General features: G+C 46.2%; 1 protein-coding gene across 1 annotated transcript; it reads right to left on the reverse strand.

Annotated features, from left to right (window-relative positions):
* On the reverse strand, positions 315–16076 carry LOC18774404. Its single transcript, XM_020565910.1, has 7 exons — positions 14735–16076; positions 13511–13824; positions 1678–1930; positions 1587–1591; positions 1331–1492; positions 755–1222; positions 315–461 (listed from the first exon to the last, which is right to left on the reverse strand). The coding sequence occupies exons 1-7, from the start codon at positions 16002–16004 to the stop codon at positions 315–317; spliced, it is 2619 nt and encodes an 872-aa protein (XP_020421499.1). The 5' UTR covers positions 16005–16076.

The raw sequence follows: 17707 nt of genomic DNA on the forward strand, positions 1-17707 counted from the left end.
ATACCCATTTTCTTTTGCTAATGACATTTGTTATTTGATTAAAAACAAATTAAGTACAAACTCAATAAAATATATATTTTTTAAATGTGCATTAGTTACGTATATTAATTAATGTTTTCAAATTGCTTTACGAATATTGATGATTTCAAAACATCCCAAGCACTCCATTTATGTGAAAATGAGTGCTTTCTCCTACCAAAGCTGGGCAGGGATGGTAAGATTATAATCAGAACTGTACATTGGAGATGGATTTTCAGAATGCCAATGTAAACTGGTCCTTTAAAGTTTGTATGCGTGGAAGGTTCCTATAAGATTCAATTAGGGTGATAACTATGAGGGCTGGGCAACAAGTGATGAGGGTGAAGTAACCCAGCATTCTGCGTGGCACTAAAATTAGTACCAATTTCATGGTCGCTAGCAGCCACACGAAACCGTGCACGGTGTGCATCATTTTCAAGCAGCTGAGGTGACATTCTTAATGGCATCCAACCAAAATTAGCACCAATTTCGCGGATGTGGCGGAGCCACTCCTAGACCTAGAGTGGCCCTGGCCCCCCATATTTTTATAACTCATCTATTATATTATATATAATATATAGAATTTGTAATAAACAATTTAGAATTTAAGTTCAAATTTCCTTCAAAACAAATTAGACATGACTCAATTAGAAATATTTAGCTCTAAACATGTAAGTATTGAACACTTAAGTGTTTTATATACTTGTATTTTCTACTTCGGCCCCTCCAACTTTACAATTCTAGCTCCGCCAGCCATACCAAACTGCTCAGGGTGTCCAGAATGCAGCCTAGATGACAGACTTAACTGCATGGCACCAAAGTTAGCACCAGCAGCTTCCTGGTCGTTGGCCGCCATGTCAAACTGCACAGAATGTCCATACCACAGCTGAGATGACGAACTTAACTGCGGATAGCCACGGGTGAAAGTTGGCAATGCACAGGGTCTAGCAGCTGCTATGGCTTGACGTTTCTCTGGTGGTTGAAATCTGGGGTCAGAAGTGCTGCTACTACTTTCCTTCCTCTTTTCCAGCTCTTGTTCAAAGACATAGGGTCTCCCAGAATGTCTCCAAGTACCCCTTAGCTTTTCAAGCTCAACAATTTGTATTTCAATGTCCTTGGATGCGTATTCAGACTCGAGGTTGTAATCTTTGATGCATTGAATCACAGCTCTTAGATCAGCTATTTGCTTGTCTACAACCTTATTCTGTGCGCAAAAATAAGCCTTGATAGATGTAAATATGCGCCGAGGATAAGGTCCTAGATTTTACTATTTAAGGAGCGCTATTGGATGTGAAAATAAGAGTGAAGGTACCTTTTCATCAAGTGATTCTTTTGCCAGCCAAATTGTCCAGAAAGACTGCCATGCATCCTCCATGTATTCTTTGAGGAGTGGTGCTGGCGGGAACTTGTCAATTAAGTTGAAGGTGCAGATAAATCTAATAGCCTCAATGAGTTGCTTCCTTTCAATAAGATTCTGAATAAAATCTGCTATGTGCAAAACAAAAATCATAAGATTCATCAAACTGCTCCAGAGAATTTCCAAAAGGAAAATTGCACAGTATCACCGCCCAAACTTAAAGAAGTTACTATAGAAAATGCATTAACAATTTAAAATGTTTTCCCTGTAAGCTTTTGTATGAAAGCCAGTTTTCAAGAAACTTATACCAGGGATCTTATCTGCAACACCAAGTGTCTGATGTAATTCTATAGCCTGTTTATGCTGAGAAATCATCCCAAGAAGCTTTACCGTCTCATCTACATCGAAGGTAGAAACCAATCCATATGTAGCTATAAATTGCAAAAAACACAAAATCTCCAATGAATTATCAGTATTGGCTCCCATTTTTGCTTTCCACTTGACCGCTAGCTCTTCTGCATCTTTTCTCACATGAGATCTGTTTGTGCAAATAATCTCACGGGAGAATATTCGCCCAATATTCCTTCGTCTTCTCCGCCTTTCTTTCTCCCTGCAAAACAGATCGGAGTAAAAGGACCACACCCGGGGGGTGTTGGCCAAAGGCCCTCCGATGCCTAAGTTAGGTAGGGTAATTCAAGGAAAACCGGGTGGCCGGAGCCGTGTGTGGTGGCCGGAGCCTTGTGTGAGAGAGAGAAAGAGAGGGGGTGGCTAGAGTTCTTGAGAGATAACTTCTGTAGAGTTTTTGTAAGAGTTTAGGCGTACCTCATCCTTGTGCGTAACCAGGTATTTATAATGGTCTTGGAGAGGTTGGTGGGGTTGGTGTAGTTGGTGAGGTTGGTGGGGTTGGTGCATTTAGGGATTATGGATTTAACCAAATCCCTAATTAAATTGGGGATCAAGTAACCCCCAATCTGATTAGGTAATTCCCAATTAGGTTAGGTAACTCCTAATTAGGTCAAATAATTCCCCAATTGATTGGCCTAATTAATTGACCTAGGGTTTTGATTTATTTAGGTTCCCACAAATGCCCCCCAGCTTCTGCATGGCGCGTGGTGGCATGTAGGAGATGTAAATTACCCGTTGGGTTGTCCAGCTGCAATTGGGCTTCCTTCGTGGACTTGGGCTCCCGAGTAGAGGGGGTGTTTGACTTGCCAATTTTATGAACTCCCAAGTTGGAAAGAATTTGCGATTCCTTGTAGGTCAAGGAATTTTTATTCTTATAAATGTAGGGCTCCTCCAATTTATTCTTCACATCCAAAATACATTCTTCCGACTTCACTAGTGAGAGAGAAGACCCTTGGAGAGTTTTGTTCCAGCTTGCTTGAGACTTTATCTTCATCGCATACCCGAGGTAATTTTATCTTGGGTTGTATATTTTTTTTTTTTCTTTTTGTTCTAGCTTTTGGCAGCCTGGATCATGCCTAGTTGATGAGAGGAATGGCCAAGGGTGCGTGGCTGCGCATTGAAGCATGGCTGGTGACTTTGGGAGGCTGGCAGGTTTGAGTGCGCATGTGTTGGGTTCGCAGTGGAGGTCTGGAGGTACTGGATCTGGAGCTTGAACCAGGTTGCACGAGGCCTTGTATTGGAGCTGAACGGAATTGGGCCAGCACGCCACGTGGGCTTGCGCTGGTGCTGGGGCATGCGGGCCAGGCGGAAGGGATGGGCTTCGTGAGCTGTACGGGCCTGGGAGAGCTGTAGTGGCATAGGCGGGCTTGGCAGGAGGAGCGCTGGGCCGAAGGCGCGCTGGGCTGGAGGCGCAAGTCGGGCCTCGTCTGCTGCTGGGCTGCATGCGCGAGCTGGGCCTCGTTTGCTGCTGGGCCGTGCGCTGCTGGGCTGATCCAAGCAGCTTAAAATTTTTTTTTTTTTTTGTTTTTTTCTAATTGCTGCTGTTTCTTTTTTTTTTTTTTTTTTTTTTTTTTTTTTTTTTTTCGCATTCTAACATGTAGAATTTTTTTTCTTTTTGCAGCTACTTGTTAATCAACCATGTCTTCCGGAGATGGTAGCAAGGCTCCAAGTTCTCAGATCCCTTTGTATTTGTGGGGAGGCTCCATAGTGCATAGCAAGAAGTTTGTGGCCAACTTGCATCGCGTCACGACTGATGCTCAGTTCCAAAAGTGGCGAGCTGCTTATGCGTCTGCCATTCCAGATGACGTGCGGGTTAAGCTATTGAAGTCTCGGAAGGACAACGAGCCTTTGGTGGATGCGAATGATCTTGATGCTAGGATCATCACCTTCCGTCCTTTTTACTTCTCATTGGGCTTCAAATTCCCGCTGTCGAAGCTTTTCAAGGAGGTGTTCTGCGCCATGGGATGTGCTCCGAGCCAGTGTACTCCAAATGCTTACCGGGCGATCATGTGCTTCGAGAATCTGAGTCGTTTCTTCACGTTGGAGCTGACGGTGCGAGAGTTCTTTTATTTCTTCGAAGTAAGGCACTTCGAGCAGTATGCCCAAGTTCGCGTCTACAAGGCCAAGCTGTTCAACAGTCTTAGTCAAGGGGATCACGCTTGGCATGACGACGTGCTGGAGGTCAGCGGACGGTGGGAAGGCGATGTCGGTGACGGCCCACTTGTTCCCATCACCTATTGCGATGGTATGTCTCTTTGCAATTTTTTTGATGCGCTCTTTTTATTTGAATTTCTTGAAGTGTGGCTGACTAACTTCTGTCTTCTGCTTGCAGTGAGTGACATCAGCAAGCAATTGGAGCTTGGGCCGGATATGGCTAAGGTCCGCCGTGCTTTGAACATCCCTCTAAGGTTTCGCGAGTGGCGCTGGCTGTTGAGTGAGTACCGGGAGGAAGACGGTGGTCTGCCCCCTGCCGAAGATGTCGAGAGGTGGAAGCAGAACGGTCCTGACCCTGATGATCTGCTTGGCGGACAGGAAGAATGTTCTGCTGAATCTCTCTCAAAGAGAAAAGTTGCTGCCAAACCTTCAAGAGGTGAAGCTACTTCTTCGCATGCGAAGGATGGGTCTCCATCGAGGAAGAAACCAAGGCTTCCTTCTGCTGAGAAGACTCAAGTGGGGTCTGCTCCCTCATCATCTGCCAGGGTCAAGCATCTTGTGGGTGCAGATAGCACGAAGGTTGGTGGTATGCGCGGTATTCGGGGTGTTCCACCCGAGCCTCATGCTGACACACTCGACAACCATGATATGTTTCGTGAAACGGCTCGTGCCCGACCTAGTTCTGTCGAGCGTCAAAGAGATGCAGACATTCCTCCTAGAAGTTCAAGTCGTCTGCATCGGTCAAAAGATGGAGATCGAAACCGGAGGTCTGCTCATGATCCAGCATTATTGACTCCTTTGGAGATGAAGTTAGCGGAGGCTAAGAAGATGAGAGAGTCATCTGCCCGGGTTAAGGGTTCTTCCTCCACGTCGGCAGTTGGTCATAAGGTGAACAAGCCTAGCTCTGTAGGGGATGCATGCGTATCTGATCTGCTCAAGACGAACTTCCTATCAAATCCGTCGTCCTGTGCTGAGTTGGTCGATCACATCCGTCAGGCTGGCGATCTTGGCACTTTCTCGTGTCTTTCCTTGGAAAAACAAAGGGAAGCGTCATTCCATCTGATTCAAAAAGGACTGATTTTTGCTGCTGAGACTATTCGGAACTCATCTGCTGTTGCCCCCTCTTCTGCCCAGCTCGGCGAGTTGGAGAAGAAGAATGCTGAATTGGCCAGCCAGCTTTCCGCCGAGCAGGCCCGCTATGAGAAGAAGACGTCTGATTTGAGGGCGATGATATCTGGGCTGAAAAGCTCCCTTACCGAGAAGGATTCCGAGCTCAACTCTTCCGCTGCTGATTTGGCTAGTCGAAAAGATGCCTTCTTTCGTCTTGAGCGTAAGAATGCGGACATCTCCCTTAGCTATGACAAACTCCTGGCTAGGTTTCGTGCCTATCATAAGTCTGCCAAAGAATCCAAGTCTGAAGCCACCATAGATGCGTACAAGTTGGGCTACCTGCATTGCGCAAATGAGACTGATTCCTTGTATGCGATTGACGATGTAGACATCGAGATGCTCTGCCCCGACTCACCCCCTATGGAAGGGGGATTTGAAGAGCAGGTAACCGGAGAGGATGAAGCAGAGGTAGACGCAGTAGACGAGATGATGGCAGATGTCACGGTTCAGGCAGATGGAGTTGCTGAAGACGTAGCTAGTCAGGTGGATGCCGAAGAGGCTGCAGCTTAAAAGTCTTCTGCTGGCGTCTCCATGTAGACGAAGACTCTTTTTTGTTTCTTTTCAGCTTTTGTAGTTCGCTTTTTTGTTTAGAATAATTGGTCTTTATTTGACCATCTTCTTTTTGTTAAACTTGGCCGGTTGGTCTGTTTGTTATGGAAATTTCAGTTACATTTTCCAACTTCAACTTGCATATTTGACTCGTGAACTGCTTGAGTAACCAGCCTATGTTTTGATTGCACGTCCTCCTTTGGAGATTTGTGAGTACCAGGGTCCCCTTTAAAGGACTCCGGGCATGCACTGCATATCCGTAGGATGATTCCTCTTAGGAAGTTGGCGAGCACCAGGGTCTCCCTTGAGAGACTCCGGGTGTGTTCTGCACATCTCTAGGATGATTTCCCTTAGGAAGTTGGCAAGCACCAAGGTCCCCCTTGAGAGACTCTGGGTGTGTTCTGCACATCTCTAGGATGATTTCCCTTAGGAAGTTGGCGAGTACCAGGGTCCCCCTTGAGAGACTCCGGGTGTATTCTGCACATTCCGTAGGATGACTCCTCTTAGGGAGTTGGCAAGCACCAGGGTCCCCCTTGAGGGACTCCGGGTGTGTTCTGCACATCCCGTAGGATGCCTTGGTCGTCGCCCTGCGTCTCCCGTAGGACGCTACTTATGGGCAACTACATGATTATCCTGCCTCCCTTAGGAAACGGATAGGAACCTGGATATTTCCCGCAGGAAGCATGGCGACCCCCTTTTAAGAAACTCCTGGCGCACCCTGCGTCTCCCTTAGGACGCTTTTTTAGCGGGCCACGTCTCCAAACGGACGCGTTTTGTCGTCACCCTGCGTCTCCCTTAGGACGCTCCTTATGGGCAACTGTGACTATCCTGCCTCCCTTAGGAAACGGATAGGAACCTGGATATTTCCCGCAGGAAGCATGGCGACCCCCTTTTAAGAAACTCCTGGCGCACCCTGCGTCTCCCTTAGGACGCTTTTTTAGCGGGCTGCGTCTCTAAACGGACGCTTTTAGTCGTCGCCCTGCGTCTCCCTTAGGACGCTCCTTATGGGCAACTGTGCGACTATCCTGCCTCCCTTAGGAAACGGATAGGAACCTGGATATCTCCCTTAGGAAATTCCTGGCGTACCCTGCGTCTCCCGAAGGACGCTGCTTATGGGCAAATGTTGTGTTTTGTGGGCAGATGAGACATTTTGGAATGAGAAACTGAACTTATATTGATATTCATAAGATTACAGTTCTTTATTCGAAAATAGAAACAACTTGGTACAAAACTTAGAACTTCTAGCAGTCAGGAGGAGGTGCTACGGATAATACTTTCGAAGATGGTGAGCATTCCATTGTCGTGGTATTTGCTTCCCCTCCATAGTGTCGAGTGTGTAGCTTCCTCTGCCCCCAGACCGGCTGATCATGTAAGGGCCCTCCCAGTTAGGATTCATCTTTTTTGACCCTTGCCTCGGTGCAGTAATGAAAGCCTTTCTTAGCACGAGGTCGCCTGGTTGAAACTGTCTGACCTTAGCTCTTTTGTCGTGGTAAGACTTCAACTGCTGTTGATAGGAGGCGACCCGGATAATGGTCTTCTCACATTCGCCTTCCAGTAAGTCGAGGTTGAGCCTCATCTGCTCGGAGTTCTGGTCAACACTGCCCACTTCCAAGCTTATGGAGGGGACAGTGATGTGAGGTGGTATGATCGCTTCTGTTCCATAGGCGAGGGAGAATGGGGTTTCACCAGTCGATCTTCGTTTGGTGGTGCGATAGGCCCATAGTACTCCGGGGAGTTCATCCACCCATTTTCCTCCGGCGCCTTCCAGCCTTTTCTTCAAGCAGTCCAATATGACTTTGTTAGATGCCTCGGCTTGTCCATTTCCTTGTGGATACCTTGGGGTGGACAAGTGTTGCTTGATCTTGTATTTCACAAAAAAGGCGGTGATCTGCTTGCCAATGAACTGTGAGCCATTGTCGGTAACCAGCGACTGTGGGCAGCCAAACCGGCATATGATGTTTTTCCAGATGAATCGCTCCACATCGGCTTCTTTAGTAGAGGATAGAGCTTCGGCCTCGATCCATTTAGTAAAGTAGTCGGTGGCGACGATCATCATTTCTTTCTTGGCGGGCGCTGGTGGCAAGGGACCCACTAGGTCGATGGCCCATTGCATAAACGGCCATGGACTGTTTTGCGGATGATAGACTTCGGCAGGCAGGTTAGGGATCGGCTTGTATCGCTGACAGCGATCACACTTCTTGGCATATTCAGCGGAGTCGTGACGCATGGTAGGCCAGAAGTAGCCTATGTTTAGAGCTTTCTGGGCGAGTGACCTGCCCCCAGAGTGGTTGCCACACTCGCCGTCGTGAATTTTGCAGAGAACCTCAAGTGTTTGAGGGTACTTTATGCAGGTGAGATGAGGGCCGGAGTATGATCTGCGGATGAGCTTGTTGCCATGCATGTAGTATCTCGCGGCCTTCTGCTGGACCTTTCTAGCTTCGGACTTCTCCGTTGGCAGGTTTCCATTCGTCAAATAGTCGATGATGGGGTCTTGCCAACTGGGGTCCTCGTCAATCTGCATGGTATCGATTAGCTCTATTTCTTCGATGCTTGGTTGGTCAAGGTGTTCGACCGGGATGGAGCGTCTGAACTGGGTATCCAGCGCTGATCCTAGGCTTGCCAGTGCATCTGCATGAGCGTTCTCTGCCCGGGGCACTTGTTGGATGGTGAAGGTGGGAAATGCCTTTAACAGCTCTTGGACTTTGTCAAGGTATAAGATCATCCTTGGGTGCTTTGCCATGTATTCACCTGAGGCTTGATTCGTGATCAATTGTGAGTCTGAGTAGATGGCTAGCTTTTTGATTGCAAGCTCTTTTGCCAAGCGTAGGCCGGCGAGCAATGCCTCGTATTCTGCCTCGTTGTTCGAGGCCGGGAAGCCAAGCGTAATAGCTTGCTCCAATAGGGTTCCATCTGGAGTGGTGATGACGACCCCTGCTCCGGCTCCTTTTTGGTTCGACGCTCCGTCTACGCGCAACTGCCACATGTCTCTAGGTTCTGCGGAGGTCCCGTTTGCTTTTGAACTTTCCTTCTTTTGGTTGACCAACTTCTTTTCGACTGACGGGGTGAATTCTACGACGAAGTCTGCTAAAGCCTGGGCTTTTATTGTAGTTTTTGGTCGGTAGAGGAGGTCATATTGGCTTAGCTCTATAGCCCACTTCATGAGTCGCTGAGAAGCATCAGGGCTGTGGAGGATTGATCTCAAAGGAAAGTCGGTCATGACGATGACTCGATGAGCTTGGTAGTAGGGTCGCAGCTTTCTCGCAGAAACTACAAGAGCCAAAATAAGTTTCTCCAACTTCGGGTAGCGAGTTTCTGCATCGAGGAGAGCTTTTGACGTGTAGAACACCGGATGTTGGGCCCCCAGCTCTTCTCGGATGAGAGCTGAACTGATAGCTGAGTTGGACACTGCCAGGTATACAAACAAGTCCTCCCCAGGGACTGGCTTTGAGAGCAGAGGAGGTGAGGTGAGGTAAGTCTTCAGAGTCTGGAAAGCTACTTCGCACTCCTCGTCCCATTTGTCCCTTTGTCCTTTCTTCAAAGCTTTGAAAAATGGTCTGCACTTGTCAGTTGATCTCGAGAGGAATCGGTTGAGGGCCGCTGCTCTGCCCGTTAGACTTTGTATTTCCTTCACCGTGGAGGGTGATTTCATCTCGAGAATGGCTTTGATTTGACGTGGGTGTGCCTCGATACCTCGTTGCGTGACTAGGTATCCCAAGAATCGGCCGGAGGATACACCAAACGTGCATTTACTTGGATTCAACTTCATGCGATACTGGCGGAGCAAGCTAAATGACTCAGCAAGATTTCCAATGTGATCTGCACGTTTTGGGGCTTTGACCAGCATGTCATCTACGTAGACCTCCATAGTTTTGCCGATTTGCTCCTTGAAGATTTTATTTACAAGCCTTTGATAGGTTGCTCCGGCGTTCTTCAGCCCAAAGGGCATGACCTTGTAGCAGTAGGTCCCTCTCTCGATGATGAAAGAAGTTTTCGCCTTGTCATCCTCGTGCATCCGGATTTGGTTATAGCCGGAGTAGGCGTCCATGAAGCTGAGCAGCTGATTGCCAGAAGTGGAATCCACGAGTTGGTCGATTCTCGGCAATGGGAAGTTGTCTTTAGGGCATGCCTTGTTGAGGTCTGTGTAGTCGACGCAAACTCTCCATTTGCCCTTTTCTTGTTTTGCCACCAAGACAACGTTGGCAAGCCATTCTGAGTAGGAGACCTCTTCGACGAAGCCGGCAGCTAGGAGTTTGTCAATCTCGGCTTCGATGATAGCGACTCGCTCGGGTGCGAAGTTGCGTCTCTTTTGCGCCACTGGCTTGCACGCGGGGTTGACGTGGAGTCGATGACAGATGATTTTTGGGTCGATGCCAGGCATGTCTGATGGCGACCATGCGAACATGTCTTTGTTGCTCTGGAGGAATGTGGTAAGCTCCTCCTTCTCTTCTGGGCTTAAGCGCGAGCCGATCCGCGCTTTCCTGTCTGGCTGGTCAGGATCCAAGGGTATTAACTCGACGTCCTCCTCGGGTTTCCATCCTTCTTCCGGAAAGACCTCTGGGCGGATTTCCTCGGCTTGGTCCTGACGCTTTGATTGCTATAAAATAGCAAGATTCGGTTGCTCAACCTCCTCCAGATCCGCCTGGCTCACAGGGAGAAACTGCGCTTGTTTGCCTTTCTTCAGCCCTTGGGCGGAACATTTCCTCGCCATTGCTTGATCGCTGTTGATTTGGCCGACACCGCCCCCAGGGATTGGGTACCGAATTTTCTGATGCGTGGCGGAGGTGATGGCATTGATCTTGCCAATCCATGGTCTGCCTAGGATGCCGTTGTAAGGTGAGACCTCATTGATGACCATGAATGTTTGCAAGCTGACCACAGGTGGGGAGTAGACATCGAGGTCTATTGTGCCCACGGTAACCGTTGTTGCACCATTAAAGCCAGTCAGCGATCTGGCTAACTTGTTGATCTTTGTCTCCAAGCCCATCTGTTGGATGACCGTCAGTTGTAGGATATTGGCTGCGCTGCCTTCATCTGCATGGATTCGGTCGACCATGGCCTGAGCGATTTGAATACTGATGACAAGGGCGTCGTTATGCGGCATGTCGAGGCCGATCAGATCTTTCTTTTGGAAGCCGATCATAGGATCGTCTCCTGCTAGTGGAAGGTCGGTCGAGACTTGGGAGATCACAGTGGCCTGTTTGATCTTCCTCTTCTTTTCCTTGCTGGTCAGCCCAGACTCCTCAGAGTCGGCTAGGATTGTGTTAATCCTTATGACCTTCTGAGGCGGCTCCTTGGCGATGTCTCGATCCTCAATCCGTTGGATGGCCTGCTTCGCAACGAATTCAGTGCAGTGGCCTTCTCTCACGAGTTCCTCAAGATGCGCTTTCCAAGTGAAGCAGTTGTTCGTCGTGTGTCCGTGCGTCCCGTGGAAGGCACAGTATTTGCTAGTGTCCCTCTTGTCCGGATCTCCCTTCAAGGGCGGTGGTCTTCTTACCCAAGGTTTGTTCTTCACTTGGGCTAAGATTTGATGTATGGGGATGGTGAACTTGGTGTAGTTCTCTCCTGCCGTAGCCTCCCCTTGTGAGTGCGACCTGCGCTTGTCTTTGTTTCGGTTGTTGAATCCGTCGCCTTTTTGGCCTGCCCGCTTAGTTGGCTGATCTTCCTGCTTTGTAGACTTCTTCGCGGCGATTCGATCGTCATCCCAGAGCGCGTAGCGTTCCGCAGTCGCGTAGACCTCTGCCAGAGTCTGGCTGGGAGTGATAGTCAGCTCGCGGTACAAGTCGTGCTCAGCTGGAAGACCTTTCTTGAAAGCGGAGGACGCGATTCGGTCGTCACATCCTACAATGTTCGCCTTTTCTGCCTTGAATCTCTTGATGTAATCTCGAAGGGATTCGTCAGACTTCTTGCGCAGGTTGTACAGGTGATCAGGGTTCTTCTTGATTGTCCGGTAAGACGTGTATTCTTTGGTGAAGACGTAGGCTAGCTCCTTGAAGCTGCTGATCGACCTGGATGGTAGGGTGTGGAACCAGTCTTGGGCTGCTCCTCGCAAGGTTATCGTAAATACCTTGCACATTAGCGCGTCGTCAGCCTGGTGGAGGATCATAACACTTTTGAAGTGTTTCAAGTGGCTCTCGGGATCGGAATCCCCTTTGAAGTGTATGAACGAGGGCGTCGAGAATCGCTTCGGGTGAGCGGCCTGCTCGATATCGAGGGTGAAAGGCGTAGAGCTCACCTGGTCCATCTCCTTACGTAATGAATCCTCGAAGTTTCCTCCGGTCTTTAAGTCCCGAAGTCGGTCATTCACGAGCTTCTCAACGTCTTCTGCGCACATTGCTGGTCGGTCACGTTGGCGACCTCCACGATATTGACTGACTTCCTCGTTGTCCTCCGAGGGTCGACCTTCTCGCCTGGGCTGCCTAGTTGGAGTGTGGGTGGACTGCGCCTGCGAAAGATTCTCTGTAGCTTGTCGACGAGAATTAGTTCTTCGAGAGTGAGTAACGGAGCGTCTTTCCTCATGGTCCTCATTGTGAGGGTTGTCCAACTAGCCTCCCTGAGGGCCTAGCCTTTCGAGAGCGCTTCTCTGTGAGTTGACAGCTGAGCGCCTTTCTTCGCGATCCTCGTTGCGATGGTTGTTTAGCTGACTTCCTTGGGGGCCTAGCCTTTGATGTACATTTCCCTGCGGGCCCAAGCGGGCACGGACGTCGAGTCGTCTGCCGGCGCGTTCGTCCATCCTTCTCTCCTCGCCCGGTTGTCCAAGGCCAAGGTTTTGAGCAAAGCCTATTTGGTTGATGAGCTGCCTCATTAGATCGCTTTGGTCGTCCATTCTCTGAGCTAGCTGGTCAACTCTTAGATTAAGGTCTGCTTGACTTCGTGGATCGGGAGGAGAGAAGTGTGCGGAGCCCAACTGCACACGGGCTAGGTTTTCACTGAAGGTGTATGCAGGAGCGTGCGTCGCGCGTGGAGGCAATGGAGGGAATGCTTGGAGTTGTTCCAAGACCGGCCCTAGGTCGGCGGTGGTAACGAGTCCACCTTGATTGGAAGTTCCACCATGTTCGGCGGCGGTGGTGAGAGGTGGCGGTGCCACCATGTCGATCGGGGGATCGCGGGTGGAGTGGCTTTGGGTCGTCGCGGATCTAGCCATCGCGGCGGCTTTGCCTCTCGTGTTCATGCTTCCAACCATGGTTGTTTGGAAGGCTTCGGCGGATTGGAAAATAGGAGGAACGGATTCCTTGAGCACGCGTTGAGTATAACTCGCGCTCTCAATGAAAGCACCAATTTGTTTGTGCAAATAATCTCACGGGAGAATATTCGCCCAATATTCCTTCGTCTTCTCCGCCTCTCTTTCTCCCTGCAAAACAGATCGGAGTAAAAGGACCACACCCGGGGGGTGTTGGCCAAAGGCCCTCCGATGCCTAAGTTAGGTAGGGTAATTCAAGGAAAACCGGGTGGCCGGAGCCGTGTGTGGTGGCCGGAGCCTTGTGTGAGAGAGAGAAAGAGAGGGGGTGGCTAGAGTTCTTGAGAGATAACTTCTGTAGAGTTTTTGTAAGAGTTTAGGCGTACCTCATCCTTGTGCGTAACCAGGTATTTATAATGGTCTTGGAGAGGTTGGTGGGGTTGGTGTAGTTGGTGAGGTTGGTGTGGTTGGTGGGGTTGGTGCATTTAGGGATTATGGATTTAACCAAATCCCTAATTAAATTGGGGATCAAGTAACCCCCAATCTGATTAGGTAATTCCCAATTAGGTTAGGTAACTCCTAATTAGGTCAAATAATTCCCCAATTGATTGGCCTAATTAATTGACCTAGGGTTTTGATTTATTTAGGTTCCCACAAGATCCAACATGCGGCAAGACTTGCACTAGCTCCTCCAACATGGAGATGTTCTTCATCATGACAGTTGCTTCGAGACCTCCTTTTCTCCAGTATTCAGAAAGAGATTTTTGCATCGTCGTCAGAGCAAGTCTTCCTGGGTCAATTGACACTCGTAAATAATCAAACATTTTGCTCTGTACTGAATTATTCTCACTAAAATGCTCATCTAGACGCTGCTGCAAATTCCTTTCATATGTGATGGCATCTAGTTGAAGATTTGGAGAAGAAGAAGTTGCTACATTTCTGACGGGTGAGGATTCTGGTTCCTCAATTTTTACAGGGAAAGAAACTCTGTTTCCAGCTATACAATTGCAAAAATAAACAAAGAAAAGGCAGTACACAGGTTGGTAAGTGAAAATTTTTGAATTTAACATATCAAAGCATATTTACAGTATTATGTGCCACTTGTGCTTTGACTCAAATGGTAAGCAGTAGGGTGAGAGTCGGCATAGCTTTTACGTTCAAATCTAACCAAGAAAAACTTAACTAAAAAATTTATCGTGTTGCATATGTCAGGCATCAGATGGTATTATGTGCAAATCAGAAATAGAGATGCTAAAATATCTAGGATGAAAGGGTATCAAAAGATGAGCATATGTGGAACCACTGCCACATATCTCCACTGAGATTCTCATCAGATAAATGAGAAGATAACATGCAACATGAGATGCTAAAAGCCTTAAACCACAGATTTATTACAGAGGTTAAAATGAAACTGTTTACTTTTTCAGGCGGGAAAAAAATGAGAAACTATTTACTTACTAAAAAGATAAAATGTAAAAATTGTCTACCATATAAAATATCATCTTTGCAGAACATAACAAGGGCTAAAACTCATTGCCTTCAACAACTTGTTAAAGTAAATGACTACTTTGCAATTAAAGGCATGCCCGATAGGGAACATAACCTTATGCTACCAAATATAAGAAGCATTCAATTTTTCTTCTTATTTTTTCCCTTCCCATAGCATGTGAAGGGCATTGATGTACTAATATAGAGGTTGATTTATTGACTTAACAAGGGTAAGTAATATATGACAAATTAACCCACATGACTCTCCTCCAAACATTGAGAGTTTAATCAGAAAATCGAGTTTGGGATGGTGCACTTTAGAGAATTATTCTACGTGCGTGTATGTATTAAAAAACAATGAGAGTGATAAAATAAGAAACTCAGATATAAATATGGAAAATAAATACTAAAGAGCTTACCAGGTGCTTTTTCTGTGATGTCAAGGGTTTGGCATAGTTCAGTTGCATGTTCCGTTTGAGCAACTATAGCAAGAAGACTTCGAAGTTCCCTCGCATTATAAGTAGAGGTCAATTCATATGCCGTAAGCAGCCACAAAAACCCCGAAATCTCCAAACTATTCTCAGCTGCCACCGTCATCTTAGCCTTCCAATCAGCCGCCAACTTAATCGCTTCTTCTCTCACCTGATGATTAATCTGTGGTGACAACCTCTTTAACTCCTGTAACAGAAGAACACAACTCCTTCTAATAACTGTCAGATCAAAATCAAACTTCATTTTGTCCGCATCCAAATTTGAAGGGTAAAACCCTTCCATTGCATCTAAAACCAATTCTGCTGGGTTTGATGATGCTTTCAGATGAACAGACATTTCGCTAGCCAATAAGGCAATTCTCTTCAAATGCTCATTCATGAGCAACTGCAAGCCTCTACCATCCCTTTTCATGCCGGATTGATTACTTGAGGAAGAAGGGACTGCGATAATACTGGCAGGGGTGTACTCCAGATTTTGGGTGTGGTCTTCAGTGGACGCCCGAATTGAATCAATTTGTTGTTGTTTCAATTCAATTTCTTTGGCCCATTCCGCATGTTGCCTCTCTTTCATTTCAAGTCCATTGGAATATTCTTGTAATGACTTTTCTTGCGAATCCAAATGCTTTTTGCTTTCTTGTATCAAATTTTCAACTGAATCAAAATGCTTTTCTTTCAACTGAACCTCATTGAGGCATTCATTGATCCTGTTATTGAGATCGTCAACTTTTGACTCAAACTGTTTCTCTCTCAGTTCAAGTTTACAGGACCACTCCTCCATTGTCTTTTTATGCAAACAAAAATCTTTCATTTTCAAATCCATTGCCCTAATACTTTTCCCTCTCGATTTGAGTGTATTAGAGCAGTCCACTATCAATTTCTGAATCAAACTAAGTTTCTCCTCTTTCAATTTTATCTCTTTGTCACAGTTATCAACTGATCTTTGTGCCCCTTTATTTTGCTTTTCTTTAAAAGAAAATTCTTCCTGCTGCTCCTCAATTGACCCCAGAATCTCATTGAATTGCCTCTCTTTCAACTCAATCTTCTGGGAGCACTTGTCCAGCTGTGCACGAATGACTTTCAGTTCCTTCTTCCTAAACTCAACCAATTTCAACTTCTCTTCCACGGTTTTCTCAAGCCAATTCAATCGATTTTCTCGATTTTGAATACGTTTCCCCATTACATCATACTGCCTCTCCATCTCTCCAACCGATCTCTCAAAATCCGAGAATCGATTCTCTAATAAAGAAAGCTCTTCTTCACATTTTTGGAATCTCTTTGTTCGCTCTTGATAACGTATTTCAATTAACTCACACTCCCTCTCCTTGTTTCCAACGAATCTCTGAACATCCGAGAATTGCTTCTCTTTCAGAGAAAGCTCTTCTTCATGTTCTTGGATCAGTAACTGAAGGGAGCACAAGTGCTGCTTACTCGATTCGACCTCCTTTACTTTCTCTTGTATCAACTTGTCAATTCCATCCAATTCATTGGCTTTGGCTTCCAACTGGTTCTCAAGGATGCCAAATTGGGTTTCCTGATCCTTCTTGGTGAAGTCAATGTGCTCCAAAAGGTCCTTCCACATCAAGGTGAGCTTGAGCTTACTCTGCTTCATTTCCGATTCTTCCAAATGAGGTGCTGTCTGCTCCATTGTTACGTACTTCGCTGGTGTACCTCCTGAAAGAAAACACTAGTAACGGTTATGGCCAGTCGTGGCGGTGGAGAACGGCGGAGAGTGAAAAAAGTTGAAGAAAATGAGAAAAGCATAGAGCGTTGTTGTAGCTGTACGGACAGGGACGAGAGTGACAGAGAGCTTCCTCAAAACCCCAAAACAGAGTAACAGAGGAGAGCCGCATTAGAAAGTAGAAAACCCTAGTTGTGGATGTGGTGGCTAGTACAAGTAAAAGACGGTTCTTTTTTCTGAAAACCCTAAAACAGAGGAGACGAGATTGACAGAGAGAATGAATGAGGGTCTCATGTGACATACCTTGGGTTGGGTTTTCCAGATTGTCTCTTGCAATGAACTTAAGGAACAAGTAGGCCGAAAATTCTTCTTCTTCTTCTTCTTCAATCTCCAGCGGCCCTCAAGGTCTGAAGCTCTGAAGCTCACAAGCTCACAAGTCACAAGCACTGTCGTTCCATGCAGGTGATTGTGATTCCATAAAATGCGCAATCTCCATGACTTTACAAATTTCATCTGGACGGCGTCCAAGTTGCCACGTGTCCATCCAGCGTAAATGAAACAGAATGGGTCTTTCTAGCCGTTGATATCAATTTTAATGTTTATTTATTTATTTATATTATTGATCTTTTATGTTACACACACTATGTGTAAAGTAAAAAAATAAAATAATAATATTTATTATTATGAAGACCAATAATATTATAAAAACACATAAAAAAACTAAAGATAATAATTTCGCAAACCTCAAACACCATTTATGTTATATAAAAAGAAAAACCCTTCTTTTAATTGATTCGATTGTGACATGCCCTTTTTATGAGCTCCTTTACCTTTTGGTTGGTTGGCTGGATTGTTTGGGTTAAAATAAATAAATAAAGGACAATAATGTAGGTAGGTGATGTTCGAAATTCAGTCTTTTAGGTTTTTTTTTTAATTTGGCAGAAAAAAAAAAGGGCCTCAGTTTTTTTAATTTGCAGAAGATTGGCCTCTTTTAATTGTAACTTGTCAGCATATATTTCATAAAAACTACACATTCAATTATTTTAAATAAAGATCCAAACTTTATTATTTCTCAATTTTTTATATTTTTTGTTTGATTTCCAAATTTACATTTTTCTTTTCATATTCAAATGTGCTCTCAGTAAATTTATCTACTCAATAACAGGAATATATATATATATATATATCAGTTCCGATCTCTTGGACCACAGGGGTCCAAGAGA

The sequence above is a fragment of the Prunus persica genome, chromosome G6 (genome assembly GCF_000346465.2).
Source record: "Prunus persica cultivar Lovell chromosome G6, Prunus_persica_NCBIv2, whole genome shotgun sequence".
Taxonomy (NCBI): domain Eukaryota; kingdom Viridiplantae; phylum Streptophyta; class Magnoliopsida; order Rosales; family Rosaceae; genus Prunus; species Prunus persica.